The sequence below is a fragment of the Tiliqua scincoides genome, chromosome 1 (genome assembly GCF_035046505.1).
Source record: "Tiliqua scincoides isolate rTilSci1 chromosome 1, rTilSci1.hap2, whole genome shotgun sequence".
Lineage (NCBI taxonomy): Eukaryota > Metazoa > Chordata > Lepidosauria > Squamata > Scincidae > Tiliqua > Tiliqua scincoides.
Genome location: NC_089821.1, coordinates 200,953,809 through 200,976,631, shown reverse-complemented (window position 1 = coordinate 200,976,631; position 22,823 = coordinate 200,953,809). Strand labels below are relative to the sequence as shown.

Here is a 22,823-nt window from a genome sequence, read left to right as displayed (position 1 = left end):
GATCTTTGGCAGAGTGGGTAGTGACAGCTGCATCGTCGGCAAAGAGGAAGTCACGAAGACATTTCAGCTGGACTTTGGACTTTGCTCTCAGTCTGGAGAGGTTGAAGAGCTTTCCATCTGATCTGGTCCGGAGATAGATGCCTTCTGTTGCAGTTCCAAAGGCCTGCTTCAGCAGGACAGCGAAGAAAATCCCAAACAAGGTTGGTGCAAGAACACAGCCCTGCTTCACACCGCTTCGGATGTCAAAGTGATCTGATGTGGAGCCATCGAAGACAACAGTTCCCTTCATGTCCTTGTGGAAGGATCTGATGATGCTGAGGAGCGTGGGTGGACATCCGATCTTGGGGAGCATCTTGAAGAGGCCGTCCCTGCTGATCAGGTCGAAAGCCTTCGTGAGATCTATGAAGGCTATAAAGAGTGGCTGTCGTTGTTCCCTGCATTTCTCCTTCAGTTGTCTAAGGGAGAATACCATATCAGTGGTGGACCTGCTGGCTCGGAATCCGCACTGTGATTCTGGATAAACGCTCTCTGCAAGTATCTGGAGCCTCTTTAGTGCAACTCGGGCAAACAACTTTCCTACAACGCTAAGGAGAGAGATGCCACGGCAGTTGTTGCAGTCACCCCTGTCACCTTTGTTCTTGTACAGCGTGATGATGTTTGCATCCCTCATGTCTTGAGGTACTTCACCTTCTCTCCAGCAGAGACAGAGTATTTCATGCAGCTCAGTAGCGATGATCTCTTTGCAGCACTTTAGGACTTCAGCAGGGATGCTGTCTTTTCCAGGTGCCTTGCCAAAGGCAAGGGAGTTCAGGGCCACGTGAAGTTCTTCTAGGGTTGGTTCACTGTCAAGCTCCTCCAGCAAAGGCAGGCACTCAATGTTGTTCAGCGCTTCTTCGGTGACTACATTTTCTCTGGAATATAGCTCAGAGTAGTGCTGCACCCAGCGTTCCATCTGCTGCGCCCGATCCTGGATGACCTCGCCTGTGGCAGACTTCAGAGGGGCAATTTTCTTCTGTGTTGGACCTAGGGCCTGCTTGATATCGTCATACATCCCCTTGATGTTGCCTGTGTCAGCTGCTACCTGTATCTGGGAGCAGAGCTGAAGCCAGTAGTCGTTAGCACATCTCCTGGCAGTCTGCTGGACTTTGCTGCGAGCAGCTCGGAGGACCTGCAGGTTGCGCTTACTGAGACAGGCCTTGTGTGCTGCTTGAGCTCTCCTCTTTTCCTCAATGACTGGTGTCAACTCCTCAGAGTGGGCTTCAAACCAGTCTGCCATCTTGTTGGTCTTCTTGCCAAATATGGACAAGGCGGTGTTGTAAACAGCATTCTTGAAATGTTCCCATCTGTTGGATGCGTTTGCATCGACTGGGCCTGGAAGAGATTCCTCTAGTGCTCGTGCAAATTCCTCCACTTTTCTCTGATCCCGGATCTTGCTGGTATCAATGCGAGGTCTTCCTTCCTTTTTCGTGTGATACAGTCGCTTTGTTTGCAGTTTCACTCTGCTGCACACCAGCGAGTGGTCAGTGTCACAGGCAGCACTCTGATAGCTGCGTGTGATTTTGGTGCTGGGAAGGCTGGAGTGTCTGGTGAGAATCAGGTCGAGCTGGTGCCAGTGCTTTGATCTTGGGTGTCTCCAAGAGACTCTGTGTTGGGGCTTCGTGTTGAAGAACGTATTGCTGATACAGAGACCATGATGACAGCAAAACTCTAGCAGGCGTTGGCCATTCTCGTGCATCTTCCCAATGCCAAACTGACCTAAGCAAGTGGGCCACGAACTGTTATCAGCACCAACTCTAGCACTGAAATCGCCGAGGATGAACAATGGCTCTTTTACGGGGATCTTCTTGATAGTGGTGGCCAGGTCATCATAGAATTTGTCTTTGGCTTCTGCTGGAGACAACAAAGTCGGTGCATAAGCACTGATGAGAGTGACAGGTCCTGCTGATGACTGGAGCTGCAGGGACAAAATTATTTCACTTCCCATAGTAGGTGGGATGATGGACTTCAGCAGGGAATTTCTGACTGCAAAGCCATGTTCCCTGGTTTCGTTTGGTGGTTTTTCCCTGCCAGAAAAATGAGAAATTTCTCTCCTTGACAGATCCGGAATCTGGAAGCCTCGTCTCTTGAAGGGCAACGATGTCCATCTGCAGTCTGCTCAGCTCCATGTCGATGACAGCTGTTTTGTGTGCGTCGTCTGTTTCCTGCAGGTCATCAGAGAAGCCAGGTGTCATTGTCCTAACGTTCCAGGTGCCCAGCTTTAGGGCAGGAGTTTTCTGTTTTCTGTTGCATGGTGCAGAGTTGTTGATCCGCTTGTCGGTTTTCACCCTAAACCCCACGCACCCCGTGAGGTTAACGGTCCGTGGCGAGGCAGCACCTTACTGACTGGGGGACTGCCCAGCTTAAGGCGAGCGGTAGCTGCCCAATGAGATGCAATGATCTCTCCCACCGTCGGAAGCAGCCCCTGGCGTCACGCTCTACGCCAATCGAGCGAAGACTTATAACCGGTAAACTGCTGCTTCCCGTGTTGTGCCGACGCCATATGGCGAAGTTGGAGTGTCCTCTCCAGTGCGCGAAGCCTGGGTAAAGAAGGCATGGAGGATAGGCTGTTACCCATGCAGCAAATCCCCCCTCTCCATGTTGCTGGAATGGTCCAGTGGAAAGGCAGAAGCCAAGGTTGGTTCCAGCGCCGTCGCAGGAGTTGCCAGAACGTGACTGCCTTCAGCCATGAACTGCCTCAGGGACTCCGGCTCCTGATTTTGCCTCGAGGTTGACTCCTGAAGCCTTTTCCACAACTGGATATAGCTACAAGGCAGTGGAGGTTTGGGATCAGAGTTTTCCTTCTCCTAGATGAGCTGCCTTCCCCCCTCCCACCCCGGATCCTCCGTTCAACTCACACATCACTCTTTCCAATTTCCAGGTACCCACAATGCCCTTCCCCCCACACCTTCCGTTCAACTCACACATCACTCTTTCCAATTTCCAGGTACCCACAATGCCCTTCCCCCCCCCGCACCTTCCGTTTCACTCACACATCACTCTTTCCAATTTCCAGGTACCCACAATGCCCTTCCCCCCGCTCCTGATCAGGGACTCCGGCTCACACATCACCTTTCCAATTTTCCGATTTTCCAGTTCCGTGAGTGAAACGGAAGGTGCGGGGGGAAGGGCACTGTGGGTACTTGGAAATTGGAAAGAGTGATGTGTGAGTGGAACGGAAGGTGCGGGGGGAAGGGCACCGTGGGTACCTGGAAAATTTTATAAGAGCGTGATGAGAAATGAATGGAAAAGCAACACACTGGAAACAGCTCTTTACAATAACTAAATACTACACAAGTTGTGGCCTACATTTGTCATCAGAAGCTCCAACCTCCTATGTTAAAGGAGATGCTGCTGTAAAATAGGCTGCTATTCTTTCACACCTGCTGTTAACACATTGCTAGTGAGTGTTTTTTAAACTTTATTTGTAAGAATTTCACTCCCCTCCCCCACCAACTAAAATGTGGGTATTATCAAAACTGCATACCTCTGGTATTTGAATAGATCACGGCTTTGCTCTCTGGATGGTTTAAGACTGGCATGGCATCAGCATTACTGAGTTGCAGTGCATCTCCATTTTTTATAGAGTAATGGCCTGTAGTCACTGTAAATTTTACCTTCTGAGGAATTCCAGCCAAAATGCTATCAGTACATGGTTCCATCATGGAACCATGTACCAAGAGCTACCTTTGTTTAATTTGCAGTAAGTCATTCATGGTAATGCAATAGAGCACCCATTTTAAAATTTGCGCATTATACCAGTGGAACAAAGCATATTGTTGCCTATGTGAAATTGTAATGAAATAACATTTCATTACAATTGTGAAATAAATACTGTTAATAAATAATAATAATAATAATAATAATAATGAAAATTGCAAGAGCTGCTGCTAAAAAATCATAGAATCTTAGAGTTGGAAGGGTCCTGATAGGTCTGATAGGTCATCTAGTCCAACCCCCTGCCTTAGGCAGGAAATCCTCTTAGAGCATCTCCAACAGGTGCTTGTTGAGCCTCTGCTTGAACATCTCTGGTGAGGGAGAGTCCAGCACCTCTCTTGGCAATCTGCCGAAGCACCTTGACCATCAGGAATTTTTTCCTGATGTCTAATCGAAATCTCCTCTCTTGCAGTTTGTACCCTTTGGTTCTAGTTCTACTTTCAGAGACAGCTGAGAATAAATTATTCCCTTCTTCCATGACAGCCCTTTAGGTATTTGAAGAGAGCTATCATATCCCCTCTCAGCCTTCTCTTCTCCAGGCTGAGCCCGCCAAGTTCCCTCAACCTTTCCTCATAGGCTTGTTCTCCAGCCCCTTGATCATCCTCGTTGCTCTGCTCTGAACCTGCTCCAGTTTGGCTGCATCTTTCTTAAAGTGGGGTACCCAGAACTGAACACAGTACTCCAGGTGAGATCTAACCAGTGCAGAGCAAAGCGGAACCACGACTTCTCATGACTTGGAAGCTACTTCTGTTAATGCAGGCTAAAATTGCATTTGCCTTCTTTGCAGCCACATCACACTCAGACTCATGTTCATCCTGTGATTGACCGCAACTCCAATGATACTTTAATTTTTTGGAGAGTGGGAAAGAAGTGAATTTAAGAAAAAACTATAATCATAATAGTATGGTAGAAGCATGTTATCTGCCACGCATGGGAATGGGAAGTACTGGCTATCCAAGTGTGCCAGTTAACAAAGCTTTCACCTGCCCTAGTGCTCCCTTATCTGACAGGTTTAACTCTGCAGTATGTCTCCTTTTTCTGTCCTTCCTTCACAAGGCCCTCTAGGAACAGAGGCATTTCACTTCCTTCCACACAAGGGTCTTGTAAAGAAGGAAGTGGAATGACTCTCTGTTCCAAGAGGGCCCTCATGACGGAAGGAAGGTGGAATTGAGTGGTATTGCAGAGAGAGCCATGTCAGGTAAGAGGAGGGGGAACTTAGAGATTGGCAGACGGCTTGATTAACTGACACTTTATAATGTTAAGCAGCCCACTTACTTAACTGGCATCTCTGCCCACCATTGAGATGCTTGTTGACTGAGTTTTCTGCCTAACTAAGCACTGAATAACACAACTTTTGCTGTACGGGTGGGGGACGACGACGTATCCATGGATTCAGTTATCTGTGGATCAGGTCTGCGGCTCCGCATGTGCTCCCGCTGCTCCCCTCACCTCTGGAGGGTCCACTGGGGTCCACTGAGCCCTAGTACTGAAAGACATTACTTCCCTGCGAAACTGGAAGTGACGTTTTTAATACCTTATAAGGCATTGGAAGACCTGGAGAAACTGGGGCTTCCCTGGTCCTCCCAATGCCTTATAAGGAGTTAAGTAGCTTTTTAGAGTCCCCAAATGTGGCTGCTGCCTGGGGGTGCAGGCAAGGGGTGCATGCCTATAAATGCCAAGGAATGTGGCAGCAGCAATGGCAATTGGGCAGCAGTGCTCGCGCCACGTAGCAGCTTGTTTAAGCCTTGATGCACCTTGCCTAATTTGCCCTGTCAGTTTCATGAACCACCAAAAATTGGGTCATGGCCCACTGGTGGGTCTTGGACCCACAGTTTGAGAGCTGCTTCGTTATGCTATAAATAGAGGTGTTTTTCTGGTAAGATAGGATTACAGTGTAAGTCTTACTGAACACAATAGGCTTACTTCTGAGTAAGTAATCCACTGTTTTCAAATGCCTCTAGCTATATACTATACCAGGTATACTACACTGAAATGGGGCATTTCTACAGAGGAAGGAGAGAATAACTTGCTAGGCTTACTCCCAGTATATACATTTCCATAGCAGAAAGTCCTTCTGTTTCCATTTTTATTTTTTGTTAGAACTAAAGGTTTCTGTGTTGGCTGAGGTTTTTAGCTTGCTAATATATTGTAATACTAAAAGATACTTCTTAGATAAATACTCCTCTCTTATTACATCTATAACTGTGCAGGAAGTGCCTTGACTGTCTTACTGACATAATCTGAATTAATGCAACATTTCCTAATTTAGGGCCCAATCCTAAGCTTTGCGTGGCGACTCACTGCCGGCGCACACTGTCCCAAACATGCTGTAAAGCATGTTTGTGGACCCTAGTGCCGGTGATCCACCAGCGGTAGCCCAGTGCTGGCCGGCGCTGGGCTGGGCTGGAGCTCTGCCGCTCAGCGGTCTCACAGACTGCTGAGCAGTGGAGAGGTTGGTGCGGGGAGGTGGTGAGAGGGCAGGGAGGAGGCATGCCGGAGGGGGAAGGAGCGGGGCGGGAGAGAAGCTGGCCGCCCAACACAGAGGCTCTTACTTCTACGGCGACTCTTGGGTTGCCATAGAAATGAGTAGCCCCATTGCAGGGCTACTCAGTTTACCTGGGGGAAGGGAACGAAAGTCCCCTTCTCCTGAGGAGGCTGCGATGGCTGCCTGGTGAGCGCAGGATGCAGCGGCAGCCATTTTTGGCACCGCTGCAGCCCTGCACGCCGGGCAGCTCAGGATTGGGCTGTTAGTCTTACTATTCTGATTTTGCCTTTAATTACACAAAGCTTGCAGAGGGGGATGTTGAGAGCCATTTCACACATGTTTTGTATATGTGCAGGTGCATCTGAATTGTCCAGAAACTACTCTAATACATATAGCTGACATTTTGGCAAGAATTGCTGCTGTCGATGAAGGCCTTTCACTTCTTCTCTATGGAGGAGAAAAGCCCTCTGCCATGGAAGGTAGTAGGTAAGAAAATATATTTTATGGAACCAGGAGAGTTCGGTAAAATTGTTAAATGCAAAGGCACTAATAAAGCATTTCTCAACATTTGTTCTCCACTGTACCATTTTGCATGATCCAAGTATTGGATGTACCACCGATGATAACATCATCACCAGTTACTTCTGGATTGAGAGGCCAGGTGCAATGTGACAAACACCAGTAAGAGGCTCACAGTGAACGGGATGACTTTTTAGGATGTGTGAAAAGCTTACTTTGGAGCTCTGCCCGCCAAGCTGCCTACCGATGTTTGTTGTGTCACGTCACTAGTCTTGCTGCTAGGCAGCAGATGTCCGGGGGTCCCATAAGTACTGCCACATCAAGTACTTCTGGTAGTCCCCATCGCACTGGTTGAGAAACGCTGCTTGTACGGGCATGCAGCCATATGTGCAGGGGTTCCATTTTGGAACTCCACATGGATAGCTAAATTCATGGATATGGGGGGATGTCCCCCACCCTCCTGAGGAGAGGGGAGCTGAGCAATGCAGAGGCTGCGCAAATCTGCCTGTGGGATTCACAATGACTGTTACAGAGAAAAAAAAGTTACTTCTGGTTTTATTGTAAAACCAGAAGTGACGTTTTTATTACCTTTATAAAGCATTCTGAGGCCCAGAGAATAAGCCTGCAATCCTAACTGCACTTTCCTGAGCGTAAGCCCCAGTGAACAAAATAGGACTTACTTCTGAGTATACCTGCTTAGGATTGTGCCCTAAGGCAATAAAAACCTCACTTCCAGTTTTATTGTAAAACTGGAAGTAACCTCTTTTTCTCTGTAACAGTCATTCTGAGACCTGCAAATGCACGCGGCTTCTTCAGGGCTCAGAACACCCTCCAGAGGCAAGGGGAGCACAGCTCGCTCCAGACCGGGGGTGCAGATCTGCTAAGCCAGGGGTGTTCACACTTTTTCGGCTCGAGAGCTACTTTGAAACCCAGCAAGGCCCGGAGATCTACCAGAGTTTTTTTTACAATGTTCACGCCATCATAACATATAACATTTATGTGTACAATGTATGTTGGTGTACCTTGAGCCCCACGGAGTATAACAGGACTTACTCCTGAGTAGACATGCCTAGGATTAGGCTGTGAGGCTGCAATCCTAGCCACACTTACCTGGGAGTAAGCCCCATTGAGTACAATGGGCCTTACTCCCGGCGTTTCCTCCCAGAGGCACCGGAAGGGGGGGTCGGCACTCCGTGATCTACTCATTTTGCCTCGCGATCTACCGGTAGATCGCGATCCACCTATTGAGCACCCCTGTGCTAAGCCTTATACGAGCTTGATTCCCTCCTTCATTCATTCACGTATAAAAATGTGGAAAATAATTTTTATTCTACCCTTCTTCCAAGGAGATCAGGGTGGTGTGCATGGTTCCTTCCCTCCTTCTGTCCTCACAACAATCTTGTGAGATAGGTTAGGCTGCGAGATAGCAACTGACCCAAGATCACTCAGGAAACTTATCTTGTGCTTGTAATATAAACTCATGGTAAGGGAGCTTGCATGTGTATGTTTGTGAAGTTTTATGTAGTTAAAATTCCTGATATGGTTTGTGTTCAAAAACAACACCCTAAAGGCAGTCTGCCTTGCGAGCTGTCAGCACTTTCACCAACTGGGTAAATAAAAGTAGGTTTCTACTTGTCTTTTAGTGGGAGTAGGGGCAAGAAAGGAGCTGCCAACATTTGTTTTGCTATAAAGAACAAAGTTAGCAATACAAAGACGCTACAGGCAAAAATCTTACCCCTGGCCAAGTTTTAAGCACACCATATGAGAAGGAGATGCATTAACATTTCAATGACTAGCTGCAAATGCTTTATTTTATAGCAGTTTTGCCAAGTCAATAAAATGTGGTATTTTTTTTTAAATGTTGCATTGTTTGTAGCCTAGGGGGTGCACATACAATCGTTCAGTTTACAAAGAGGCTTCTTGATGAAGACATTTCTGTATTGTCTGGGTCTGAGATGTTGCCAGTCCTGAAAGGCGCTTTCATCTTTGTATGCCGTCAGTTATATAGTACCTGTGAAGGCTTAGAGGCGCTGTTACCGTATCATTTGCATGGATCTATTGCTGAAGCTTGGAAAAAGGTAGCCCTGTCCTTTGTTCTATGAAGCATATGCATAAAATTATGCAGGTCTATGTAATAATATATATATATTTGCTAAAGCGTTCCGACCCAGAATTTGTTATATATATTCATGAATAGCATTTTTTATGAACATCTATGTATATTTAACATTATAAGAACATGTTGCTGGTTATTAGTAAGCCGTGCCTGAAATATGAGTGCATTATCACTTTTTCTGGCTATAAGCACATAGTACAGAGAACTGCAATCCGCTTCGGATTCCTCCAGGATGTGCACATATTTAGCACGTGAAAAAACTGGTACAGTTTATAGGTGTGGTGCCCATGCCCAGTGCTATACTACTTGCACACTGTTCTAGAGTGCTCTTGCTCCAACAAGTTCCATGAGAAGCATTCAGTGAACAAAAAGTTATTCTCTCATGTCCATAAAATACCATAGATCAGTGGTTCTCAAATTTTTAGCACCAGGACCCACTCTTGAGTTTCTCTGGGGATACATGTACCCCCTAGGTTGGGAACCACTATTCTATTGGTATGTTGTTTACAGTGCACTTACTCTCTGATAGTGTTTAGAAAAAGGTTGTAAAGACCAGAATTAAAAAAGTTAAAAAATAAAAAATATATCTTATGATCTTTTACTGTATTTTAGATAAATCAGAGACTATACAGTTCTTAGGTAACAATTACTGGTAGGTTATTTTTCAGGATCTGGTCTCGGGTAAAATCAGACAAAACTATAGTCAGACTCCCCTCTAAGTTTAAACCCCCTCTGAGAGTCATAGAAAATTTCATGATTTCTGGCTCTCAACTTATCTGTGAGATTGACTTATATGCGAGTATCTGCAGTGTACTTTTCCTTAAGATTCCCCCCCCCCAAATATTTGCTTTGTACTTTGTTATCCATTTTCTGCTGTTTCAGATTGTTTAAATGTGTGCAATTTATTTCTGTTTTGATAGACTAGTTTGCTGTCAGAGAGAATTCCTACTCCTGTAGCTGGAGCAGACTGTGTTTCATCAGTAAGTCAAGAAACACAGAGTTTGTAAGTATATTTTTTTCTGTATTGCCTATCTGTCTATGAATAAAAGCATGTGGTTAGCATAACTTGTTAAAACTGGGAATTCTTTGTGATAAAGCTGCTTTATTGTTACCACCTTAGCTGCTTCAATATTTCATGTGTCAATCCAGTTATTAACACTTCTTTGTTTTCAAGCATATGTTCAGAGTTTGTATATAAGTGTCTTTCTGTTATAGTTGTCTCATGATGGAATGTAACATGCAAGGGAAATCAAAAATAGGTTACACATAGAATTTAATTTTCACATGCTGTCTTTGCTCTGTATCACATGTATTGGGAAAGTGACACAAACATCACCATTTCTAGATAAAGTTTATTAATAATTAATTGCAGCTGGTTTGGGCTCCCTCCGTCAGAGAATTAATTTAACATGGCTTCAACAGTCATTTTCAAAATGTCAACATCCACTGACTTTTTGCAAAATTGAGTCCTAGTCCTTTTGGAGCCTTGCTTTGCCAAAGCCAGTATTCCAGCATTGCAAGATGCTTTACGGTGGTACAAAAGTCCAGCAGCTGTCACGTACTTCCAGGCTGCAGCAGCAAATGGGCTGGGGTGTGGCACGTTTAGCAGCAGTTCCTAAAACCAGTGCTGGTAAGTTGGGGGTGGTAAATTGGAAGTGTGTTGTGGAGGGGGGAGGACAGGGCAGGGGAAGTTTCAGGGTGGATGGGGGAAGGAAGAGGATGGATCTCAGGCAAAGCTTGCACCACATTCTGTCTCTTCTTTCCCAGGCCACTGTGCCCCTTTCCTTTCCAGCCAGTGCAATATCAGCCCCTGTTGATATAGAAGTCTGCCTACCAACTGAGCTGTCGTAGATGATGGTGCATTGTTGGAATCCTGCTCTTCTGTCATTCTGCGAATCGTTCTGTTATAGCTTGTATGTGGGTGCATCTTCTCTGGTGGAGAGGCCAGAATGGGGAGGGGATTGACTTATGACATGGGAGGGAAAAGGAGGAGTCACTGTACACCACATCCTATCCCGCTTTCAGATGATGGACTTGCCCCCTAGGCTGAAAAAATGCTATGCCAACAACAGAGCTGGCATAGGCAAGAATAACTCCATAGGGAATAATAGGGCAACATATTGACAGCCATGCTACCAGGTGATAGCGATACATCAAAGGGCATGGGGTGTGGGTGTGGGTGTGGCTAGCTGGTTGGGCCACCACAGTAGGTTATCTGTGTCAAATGCCAGCCCAGAGATTGCTTGTGCAGTGCTCCCTTTGGTAGGTTCATGTGCTACAGCCTCCCAGTTTGTGATGATACAAGCTGCTAAATGCCAGATGATGTGCTCTTTGCCTGTCTCCTGCTGTGGCTGGGTAGTTAAAGAGCAACTTTGTGGAATAGCCGGTGTGGATTCTAGTTCTGCCCCTCCTCCCTTGTCCCTGCCATGGGTGTTTTTGGCCCGTCATGCGAAAGGTGAGTGTTGCTAATTAGGGTAAATTCCTTGGTTAAACTCAAACCCATCTTGCTTGGCTCCCAGCTCATGTCTTTGTGCAGTGAGCTATCAGCACCCTGCTTTGCCTAGTGCTGTTGAGGCTCCCCTTGTAACTTTCCTCCCCTGGCATAAGGGCTCCTTTCGGCTGCACAGACTAGGAACCCAGTCTTGAACTTGGTGCGCCTGCTTACCACTGGCATACCATCACAAACGTGCCATAAAGCATGTTTGTGAGGGTTAGTACCAGCTGAATGCTGGAGCTAGCCCAGTGCAAGCCTGCGCTGGGCCAGCTCCAGTACTGTGCCTAGACCGCTGGTGACAGAGAGGTGAGTCAGGGTGTGGGGGGAGGTGGGGAAGAGGTGTTCCAGGGTAGGGGGATACAGGTGGAGGGTGGGGAAGAGGCGTGGTGGGAAGAGGGAGCAGGGTGGGAGGGGGGTGGAACCAGTGGAGTTTGACTCCACCGGATCCAGAGCCCCGTTTCAGACCATTTGGTCTGACACAGGACTCTTCGATTCTGCGCCAGCTCAAGATCCACTGTAGAATCAAGTAGCTCCATTGTGAGGCTGTTTCCCTTACTTGGGGGACGAGGACAAAAGTCCCCTTCTCCCGAGGAGGTGGTGGCAGCAGCTGCCCAGGGCGCGTTTAATGCTGCAGTCGCCGTTTTGGCACCGCGGCAGCCCTGCACGCTGGGCAGCTCAGGGTTGGGCTGCCCAACACTTGTCACAGAGAGTTTTGTGTGTTTGTTTCATGTGGCTGCCTTTTTCCAAGGGAGCTGTCTTTTTACCCTTTTTACCCTTGCTCTGCCTTGCTGCACTCAAAAATGTTTTCTTTGATGTGTGTGTTAATGTGAGTGGGATGAGGGAACTTGACTGATTTATCTGATTTCCCTGTGTCTTACTTCTAATAAGATCAGGCAGTAAGAGTATACATGTTTATTGTGATCAGTGGATATGATCCAAGATTAGAGCCCAAGTAAGTGTGCCCATAATTAACAGCTGGATTTGTTTCCATGTAGAATTCATTGAGAGAAGTTATCATCTGTCTGCCTTGAAGCCTTCCTATTAACATTCTGCTCTCACTTTTGTCAGACGGAGAAAATGAAGAAAGTCATTAATTGTCGCAGTGTTGCTAGCAGCCTCTCTTATATATGTGAGAAAGTATTATTTTTCCACGAATCAGCTACTCATTCACCATTGCAGTGTGAAGATATGCGGTCTAGCAGAATTAACAAACATATTAGATATCGTAGAGAAGCTGTAACCTTCCAGGAAGACAGTTGCACTGTACTTTGGGGATAACTTGACATACAGATGCTTTTCTAAATGAATTAATTACAGCCATATGGTGAATGGGACAGAGCAGGCAATACTGAATTTAAAAAAAAAGCTTTCAGACGGATATTTATATGCTGGTATAGCAGCTCATATCTTCCATGTAGCAAAAGAGTATTTAATGCAATTAAAGCGTCTCAATTAAAGCAATTGAAGCTATTTCTCTTTTCATTGAGGATAGGATGCAAGTTGGGTGGATGGGCGATATATGTTTTTGTTTCATCTTCATTTTTAAAAAAATCTTGTTATGTATTTTAGTATTGTATTGGAAGAGACATTGTTGGATGACTTGCTGAATTTTACTGCCACACCAAAAGGACTTTTGCTGCTACAGAATACAGGAATAGTCAATGAATGTGTGACCTTCATGTTCAACAGATTCACAAAAAATCTCCAGGTAGATGCAATCATTTAAAAAAATTAATAATGATAATAATAAAATTAGAATATAAGCTCATGCAATGTTTTGACTTTTTGTTTTGCCGGAACCATCTTTATGGCCTGTCCCATAACCTATCTCTGTCAGAACTATATAATAACACCATACTGTTAGTTGGGGCAGGGCCTCTGAGAAGAATTTTATCAGAAGGTACAAAGTTTTTTTTGGGCCCCTTTGCAAATGGGGAGGGGTGAAACAGTGGGGGAAGGTGGTGATGGGAAAGCAGAATAGGGGCAGGGACGGGCAAAACAGGGTGGGGGTTGGATAGAGACAGCTGGAAAAGACTTTGGAACCCAGGTCTACTAACCCATGTGGCATCAGTAGTGTCCCCCGCATCCCTAGTTGTGGTAGTGTCACCAGCATCCCATGCGGGCAGCAAGTCTGAGTAGACAGGAAATTGTATGATCCTAGGAAATTTCTGGGCCCCCTCCTTTGTCTCCTGGGCCCTCCTTTTGACCCTGGGCCCGGGTACAAATTACCCCCTTTACCCCTCTCTCCTAGGCCCTGAGTTAGGGGTCTAATGGTACATGCACTTATATACCTGGATGTTTGGAAAACGAATTGAGACTCATTAAAGATCTGCAAGTATTATCATCTCCCATGGTCTGTGTTCCTGTTAACAGAGTTGATGTGTTTGAAACTTTGTAATTTCATGTTGGTTGTATTCTTTTATGACAGGTCAGTGGATGTGAAAAGTTTGGCTATGGGGTAATTGTTTCACAGGTGGCAGCAACTGCTTCAGGTGCTATAGCTCTACAAAGTTCAGGTAATTTTTGTTTCTCGTGCATCTTATTTTAAATAAGTACGTGAAAGAGAATAAAGCTTTGTAATGTAACACTGAATAGTGTTAATGGGTCCTACTACTGCAGATTTCTTATATTTGTACTCTTTTTCTCATAACTGAACTTTGTTTTTGTGTGTATATACTGTGGTACAATGAGGGACAAAAGAGAATGAGGCAGGATTCCAAGTAATTTATTTGGTGTGTATTTAATTGGTATTGCTTAATGGGATACAAAGAGCACAGAGCGGTAGACTGCAGTATTGCAAGTGAGAACTCTCCCCATGATTTGAATTTGGTCCCAGTGACTTAAGTAGCTGCTTCAAGGTCAGCTCTGCCTTCCATCCTTCTGCGGTCAGTAAAATGAGTACCCAGCTTGTTGGGGGAAAGATAACATGACTGGGGAAGGCAATGGCAAACAGACCCATTTATAGTCTGCCACAGAAGCGTTGCAGAAGCGGCAACACTCCAAGGGTCAGTAATGACTTGGTACTTGAACAAGGGACCTTTCTTTTTTCTAATGGGATACAATTTTCTGCATTATGTGGAGAAGAACATGAGGAATAAGTTAGCATCCCCATTCCTGTCAACTTATTCTTGTGCGTTTGTGGTGCTGGGCCAGGTGTGTTGCCAAGTCATCCCAGGAAGCAGAGGCTTTCTCTCATGTCACCTTGTCTTGTTCAGAGGCTTGCATCTTTCCAGGTCCTCATGTTATTTACATTGAATAGGACCTTGACAGAAGTAGGCAGGGCCTACTTGGGAAGTAGGAGAGCCTTTCTTCCCCATGGCAACATTGCACATGCATATTGTCAGCCAGGATGGGAGGATTTTAATGCATAGGGTGCACTACAAGCAGCAGGTCTACACATGCAGAAGCCAGGATTGTGCCCGCTATATTTAATTACATTTTTAAAATTTTGTTAGTCACCTATGATAGACCAAGGAAGAAGTTTCAATATATTGAAATACATGTTAGTGCCATGGTGAGAAATGTGAGCAGAACATTTTTCTGTGTTCAGTTACCACAAGATAAACTGTGGGGAAGCTAAAACATATTTAGGTGAGATATAGACTCTCCCAGAATGAAGGGCATATGAAGCCATAGGCAGGGCTACGACCTGAGTTGAATAGCTGACTATAACAACTGTTTCACTATGTTAAGGTATGTATCTGGGTAGGAAAACTGCAGACAAAGAGACCGTGTAAGAAACCTTGTGTGTTACAAAAGACAGCTGATTGCATTGGTTAAAGTCTGCAGTCGTAGTATCCGATTGTGAACACTAATAGGCTACTTCCACTAAAAGATAATCTATCCTAGAAAGTGTTCCTCCTTTCTAGTGTCTCAGGTTATGGAGAGACTGGGGTGCCATCTTTGTGAATAACATAAAAAAGTTCTCTTCCTAGGATTCATAAAAGCACTTGTGACTGAATTGTGGAGTGTTCTAGAGTGTGGAAGAGATGATATCAGAGTAATTCATCCCAGATCAACACCAGTAGATCCCATTGACCGAAGCTGTCAGAAGGTGATTTGACTTTGTGCAGTTTGGTTTTTGTATACAGGGGGCCCTGTATCCACGGATCCCATATCCGCAGTTTCACTTAACTGCAAATTGGGTCTGTGGAGAAGCTGTGTTCCCCTCGCCTCTGGAAGGTCTTTTGAGGCTCACAGAGGTTGTACATGACTACCTGTGGCTGCTGCAGGCATCACAATGGCCTAAAAAAAAGTACAGTGGTGCCTCGCAAGACGAATGCCTCGTACACCGAAAAACTCGCAAGATGAAAGCGTTTTTGTAATTTTTTCTGCTGACTCGCAAGACGAATTTTTCTATGCCGTGCTTCGCAAGATGAATTTTTAAAATTAAAAAGTTGAAGTTTTGTGCTTGAAATTTTTGAAATCCTCTGTACAGTATGTATGCCTTTAAAGAGCACTTAATAAACACTTTGTAAACCAAATTTGACTTTGTTCTGACTTTTTTTGCTCTTAGGAACGCATTAATTAAATTTCAATGCATTCCTATGGGAAACCACGCTTCGCAAGACGAAATTTTCGCAATACGAAACGACTTGCGGAACGAATTAATTTCGTCTTGCGAGGCACCACTGTACTCTTTATACAGCATTAAACATTACTTCCGGTTTTATCATAAAACCAGATTTTTTAAAATGCCTTTTTAGGCCATTCTGAGGTCTGCACGGGCTGTGGTCACACATGGCTTCTGTGGGCCTCCAGAGGCAAGGGGAGCCCAGCTCCCCTCGTCTTCAGAGGGCGGGGGGTATCCCTGGTTATCCCCAGTTTCAATTAATTACAGGGAGCGGAGGGGGGTTCCAGAAGAGAACCCCTTCCAGCACCAGAGCACGCCTGTATTTGTTCATAAATATGACATTTAAATGAATTTTAACATTTTGCTTTGGGTTTTCTTTGACTTGCCTCTAGCTTCTCATTATTGTTTGAGTATTATGATAAATCCAAGCCTTGCAAAAACAGTAAAATAATAGTATTGGGCTGAGAGTGGTCCTAAACTGGTTTAGTGTTCTCATTTCACAGTGCAGTCCTATGTGTTCATACACAGACTCATACACCAGACTCTCAAGAATGTGTGCATAGTTTTGTAGCCTACAGAATAGAAGTAAAAAGGTTTCAGTCTAATCTAAAGGAGTTCTGTGTAATCACAACAGGGTGTTTTCAACTTCAGTGAGAATGTTTCAATCAATCAGTTTTATTATGTTAGCCAGAGGCCATAACACAGAACACAATTACTGACATCTACAAATAAAGACAATTATCCAGAATGAAACAGTAAAGAAAGAAAAGTCATGGTCTAAGTTTCTTATAAATAACCACCTCAGCAATAACATTTTCTTTGGCAGAATTTAAATGAGCGTATTTTGAAAAGTAACAGTAAAATGGCTGCTCCTGCCATATACTGAAAGTTGCCATTGCTTTGTGAGCCATCAAATTATTTCCTGCAGTTTTATTATACATCCCCTTTTCTATCCTGATGTGACATAGCAATAATTTTCTTCACTGATTTTATTGGGCCTGCTTATATGTTAGATAGCAAATTTAATGATTATTTGTTCTTAATACATTCTTGAAAGGGAAAGCTTTGGCATACATAGAGTTTAGGTAGTGTGTGCCTGTGAATGTGTTATTATGTAAATAGCCCTAAATCTAAGGATTTAGTTGGCCCTGAGTGGGGAGAAAGGGAAGCTAGGGTGACATGGCCTGCTGTGGCTGTCTTGTTGTCGACTCTCTACCAGCTGCCATCAGCACCATACCAGATTGGCTTTTAGAAAGAACTGCATTAACATCCATTGGTTCAAATTTAAATAGTGGGGCGGGGGGGAGGGGCAGAGATTGGTCTTAGCTAAAGAGACAGCAGCATTTGACCAGAAACTGCCTCTGATGACATTGTCCTTCCTTGTTTGCTACCCAGCAGTTATATCTTGGTTGATCTGCCATACCAAATTCCCGCCCCTCTAATTACCAGCCTGTGTTGGATCTCCCTCCTGCCTTCTTTTCCCACAGGAAGATGCCTTTTATTGCTTATATCCAACCTTGCTCTGCTTGAGAAATATACCTGCCTTTTCATTCTGTGTAAATCAAAGGCCTGAAAACTCCAACACCGACAAAGTGTGGCCTAATAAAAACTGTCACTGCACATTTTAAATGTCATATGTGTGAGGCCCAAAGTATTTATAGATTCTTGTTATAACTTAAACTTAATGCCAATAAACAGTTTATTTACTGTATCATTCTGTCTCCTACTTTAGTCTTTTCTAGCTCTGATAAACTTGTTGTCCTACCCTGCTGTTTATGAACTGATAGGTGATCAAGAGATACCTAATAAACAAGAATATTCTCTTCGTGAAGTTCCTTCAAATATTCTAGTAAGTAGCTTTCTCTGTTCATCCTTTTGGGGGAAAAAAATAAAAACTCTATACTATAATTATTTTACCACGTTGGTAGTAAGTTCACGTTGGTTTGATTTTTTTTCCCCTGTCAGTAATAGATTTGGAATACACTTTCAGCATTTTTTATTGCATGCAGCATGAGGGCAGTATATGCACACATTACCCAGTGTGGATCGGTTTTTCCCCTTTTTCCTCATCCAGTTATAGGGAGAGATGTAGTATTTAATAATTTGCAGATGCTGCTTTTTTTGGTTGTGTTACAGAATCTTTATTTCAAATGTAAGCAAGAGATCTGATCACATTCTTCTTTATATAATTGGTTTATTTGCGCGCGCGCGCGTATGTGTGTGTGTGTGTGATTCATAGATGGATAGTTTTTCCTACAAACAGTAAAGCAACCAAAGCTCCACTTCCCTTGTCTTGGTCTTTAACGATTAGCCTGCTAGGGAGAGTATTTGACCTGTGTGCTGGAATCCTTGTGCTTTAGTTGTGCCATCCCCAAATGTAACAAAACCATAAAAGGTGTCTTTTTTTCTTTTTTTAATGATAGGTTACATTTTAGAAGCAGAAATCCAAGGGAAAATTTATGTCTGTTTTGCATATCTATCCTGTGAAAAGTCTGAATAATTGTTTGTAAGCCTGTGGTCAGCCAGATGTTTGCTTTTCAACTTTAGAGAGATTAGAATTTTTAAAGGCCTGATGGGCTGTCACCTCTGCAGATGATCTTGACAAAGACTGTTCTGCTTGTTCTTGCTTATTTTGTGTTTTCCTCTTTTTGACTGGAAATACTAATTAGGACCATACTGATCTAGTTGCCATGACTTTATTGTTGGGTTGGCACTATTGGAACTTTTTCTTCTGTGATATGGGCTTAGAGCTTGTTATATGACTACAATAATTAAATGCATTTTAATGGGTTACTGCTGAAGATTTATCTAATTTCTATATACCTGATCCCTGTTGAGGGCAACACCTGCAAACACTGATAAAATGGGTTTTTTGCATTGGCCTCCGTCCTAATCTTGTGTTGGTGTCACAGTGGGTTTGTGGTGAAGATGCTAGGTTTCTGCTTTTCAGATGGTCAATATTAAGCCATTTCTCCCAATGTAGCATACATACAACTGGGATCAAATGTGTACACCTGTGGGCCCAGCAAAAATGGATTAAAAGACAAAGAATGGCTAGATCAGGGGTGTCAAACTTAAGGCCTGGGGGCCGGATGCGGCCCGCGGAAGCTTTTTATCTGGCCCTCAGGTTCTCAGCTTCTGAGCAGTGCTGCGGTGTTACTGCTGAAAGGGCAGCCCACATGAAAATTGGGCTCTCCCATATCTTGAAATATGATCAAGATTTGTATATTTTCTCTTTTGTTATTTGCAGCTAACGAGTTCCTAAGTGAGAAAAAAGTGTTTATTTTTGGTTATGACCTGTTTAATGACATCACTTCCTGCCTAATGACATCATTTCCAGCCCTCAACAGGCATCATGAATGCTATGTGGAGTTTGACACCCCTGACCTAGGATATGTACTTGTGGGAGTGAGGATTGGGGTAGGGGGGGTGTCCCAACGGTGCTGCAGTGATTGTGGTGCAGCAGGCACCCAAGTGCATTTACTCATACCTGAGGGGGACTTGTGCAGTCTCCCAGAGGTTCCTGGAGGCCCGCAGCCCCCTCTATGAGACTTTTCTCTGCTTCAGTGGGCTCTGATCTGCCGTCTTAAGGCCTGGGGGCCGGATGCAGCCCGCGGAAGCTTTTTATCTGGCCCTCAGGTTCTCAGCTTCTGAGCAGTGCTTAGGTGTTACTGCTGAAAGGGCAGCCCACATGAAAATTGGGCTCTTCCATATCTTGAAATATGATCAAGCTTTGCATATTTTCTCTTTGTCATTTGCAGCAAATGAGTTCCTAAGTTAGAAAAAGTGCTTATTTTTTGTTATGACCTGTTTAATGACATCACTTCCTGCCTAATGACATCACTTCCGACCCTCAGCAGGCATCATGAATGCTATTCAGCCCTTGCTATGAAATAAGTTTGACACCCCTGAGCTAGATAGTGTTGCCATAAGCATGCAAGTTATCATCCACTCCTTAATGCATGTTTATGATTTCAACATCTCCACTTCTTTATCTCTGTGGTTTCTGCTGTACATTCTTCCTTTTTTATGCATAACATAGTAAGGTCAACCTTCAGCACATAATGACAGTCAAAAGGTTAATACTAAGAGCATTTCTATAACACTTTTGAGTGTTCAGAGTGCTTCATGTACTAACTATTTTGTTGTAATATCACCTAAAATATGATAAAAATGTGAACTTGGCACACTGGTATTATCATGAAGGAGCAAGGCAGAGTCTAGGATCCCCATCCAATTTATGAACGTGATCTGTGTGACTTGATTGAGAGCAAGTGGGCCTGTTCTCCGGAGGTTGCATGGCTTCCTTGCATCAACTTTTTTGTCTGGATTTATCCTCCATTCTATGCTCCCTTATCCAGCCCATAACAGAGTCCAGGCACTGGCACAAGTAACTTATTTCTTCTCTTGGGTCCGATGGAAAACAAAAATTCATTTGTGTGTCATCAACATATTGATGACACTGCATTCCAAGTTTTGTTGGCCGCTCACATTAGCTCTCTGAATCTCTCTATGAGGCTCTGGGAGGATCCTTAAGGAGCAAAGCCTTGCTCTTGACTGTTATGTAAGCTGCAGTTGGGCAGAGTTTGACTGCCTTGCATGCTGCCAGAGGTGTGTTGAGCTTTTTGGATGTAAGCTCAAATCAAACCACAATTTGAATACATTAGTAAACCTCAATTCTTTGCTGATAGCAACTGTTACCCTGCGCATGCCCAATCTCATCTGATCTTGGAAGCTAAGCAGGGTCAGGCCTGGTTAGTACTTGGATGGGAGACCGCCTGGGAATACTGGGTGCTGTAGGCTTATACCATAGTCTTTCGAGACTGAAGGTTGCCAACCATTACCAGAAGCACTCACATTCCCAAGACTGCATAAACTTTTCAGAAAATAAGCTAACTTTCAGTTAGGAACAGTTAGTGTTTTCCCTGATGTACAGATAGGTTTAAAAATAGATGCATTGGGCATTAAATAAAATACTTGATGACTATAGGTGATGCAATTCTATACTACTTGTTAGCTTGGAAACTACTTGTAAGGACATTTAATAACCAAATTCATATCTTAACTGTATTTGTCTTTCTGGTCAGATGTGCCATTAACTTTTTTAAAACAACTGCTTAATAGGAAGTAATGTTGTCTCTGAAAACCGTTGGTCTTGATAAAATGACAAAATAGTAAAAAAAAATTCTTTTATTCCTCAGGATATAATTGACAGGCTTATAATAGTGAACACCGAAGCTAAAATTCATTCATTGTTCAATTATGAGCAGTCACATATCTTTGGACTCAGGTAAGATACTCAGTTATCAGATTACAGATTTATGGCAATGTATATCACCTTGTTTGTTTTGAGCAGGAATGTCAAACTTTTTCATGCAGTGAGCTAAATAGCATTCATCATGCTTGCTGAGGGCTGGAACTAACAACAACTAATGCTGAGGGTTATTAAGCAGGAACTAACAACATTAACCCATTTCTGCCCAGCCTCCAGTATACACGTTTGATCCCTGTTGCATATGTGCAATGTGGGGCGGAAATGACCAGTGGAAATAAGCACTTTTACCTCACTTAGGGCTCAGGCCTAACCAACTTTCCAGCACTGGCATAGCTGCACCAGTGGGACACATGCTGCATCTTGCAATTGGGGGGCAGTCACGGAGGCCTCCTCAAGGTAAGGCAATGTTTGTTCCCTTACCTCGAAGTTGCATTGCCCTTTTGTCAGTGCTGGAAAGTTGGTTAGGATTGCGCCCTTAGGAACTCATTAGCTGCAAAAGACGGAAGAAAAAATATGCAAATGTTGATCATTTTTTGAAGATATGAGAGAGCCAAATTATCACGAAGGCTGCTCTTTCAGCAGCATCACTTCTGAGGTGTCACTTTGTAGCTCAGCAGCTGAGAGGTTCTCTGCAAAGTGATGTCTTGGCAGAACTGGCGCTGCTGAAAGGGCAACCTGTTTGATAATTGAGCTCTTCCTCTACTGCTTTTCAGCAGCACAACTTCTGCTGATGTGTTACTTCAGCTCAACAGCTGAAAGCAGCTGCTAGTGGTGCTAGGAGAGCCCAGTTATCATGCAAGCCAGTTTAAGAGCTTTGATGGAACATATCTGACCCACTGGCCTTTTATTTGACATCCCTGGTTTAGATTGTTTACAGTAGTTACGTGTGTTTAGCTAGTGGAATTAAGGAATACACTTCCTTAATATTTTTTTTACTTTTTTTTTTATAAAATGTGTTTCTCTGATCTAGAGACTTGTGATTTAGAAGTAAGACATTAGAATGGAAATAGCAAGATATTCTGATATCTCTCAAGTATAATGGTTGGGAAACTTCCTTCTGACTTTTATCACTCTTGGAAAACCTGGGAGTTTGTTAATGATGGTACACATGGGGGAAACTGCTGCAAGCTTTTCCTAATTGTCCTCCAAATGCACCATTGCTTATGGGGAATGTGGTGGTGGTGGTAGAAATAACTGATGGGGAGGGATAGCAGCAGCTGTGAAGGCCTCCTCTGTAAGGTGGTCCAGGGAAATAGTGTTTTTGTTAGCTTCTAGATAAAAATAACTGAACCAGGAGCCATTGGAAACTAAATTTCCCAGCTCCCTGGCATCAGTTAATTAACTTCTATGTATTCAGTGTAATCCTCAGGAAGTATTTTAAAGTAGTTGTTGTTGCAGCGTTATGTGTGTCCTTCTTTCTGAACAACAATGACAAGCGTCAGGTCAAATTTCAGCTTTTTATTTGTACCTAAGTGCCACAATGCTTTCTGTTAGTGCATAAGGAATTTAAATTGGATTCTTGGCTTTAACAATACATTATCTGGATTAAAACCATTATTCTCTTCCTGTAATCTTAGTCCCTGTCAAGCCTAGTTTTAATATAGTTAG

General features: G+C 43.9%; 1 protein-coding gene and 1 pseudogene across 1 annotated transcript in view; both read left to right on the top strand.

The window, feature by feature from the left end:
- The window catches only part of TBC1D32 (TBC1 domain family member 32), a 103,530-nt gene that overhangs the window by 29,302 nt on the left and 51,405 nt on the right, over window positions 1-22,823 (top strand). Inside the window, exons 16-23 of the mRNA XM_066611150.1 lie at window positions 6,594-6,724; window positions 8,634-8,835; window positions 9,794-9,876; window positions 12,937-13,075; window positions 13,796-13,883; window positions 15,303-15,421; window positions 17,673-17,789; window positions 21,142-21,230. Coding sequence (XP_066467247.1) covers window positions 6,594-6,724; window positions 8,634-8,835; window positions 9,794-9,876; window positions 12,937-13,075; window positions 13,796-13,883; window positions 15,303-15,421; window positions 17,673-17,789; window positions 21,142-21,230 — 968 coding nt within the window. The remainder of the gene's footprint in view (window positions 1-6,593; window positions 6,725-8,633; window positions 8,836-9,793; window positions 9,877-12,936; window positions 13,076-13,795; window positions 13,884-15,302; window positions 15,422-17,672; window positions 17,790-21,141; window positions 21,231-22,823) is intronic.
- LOC136638021 (5S ribosomal RNA) lies at window positions 20,624-20,743 on the top strand (annotated as a pseudogene).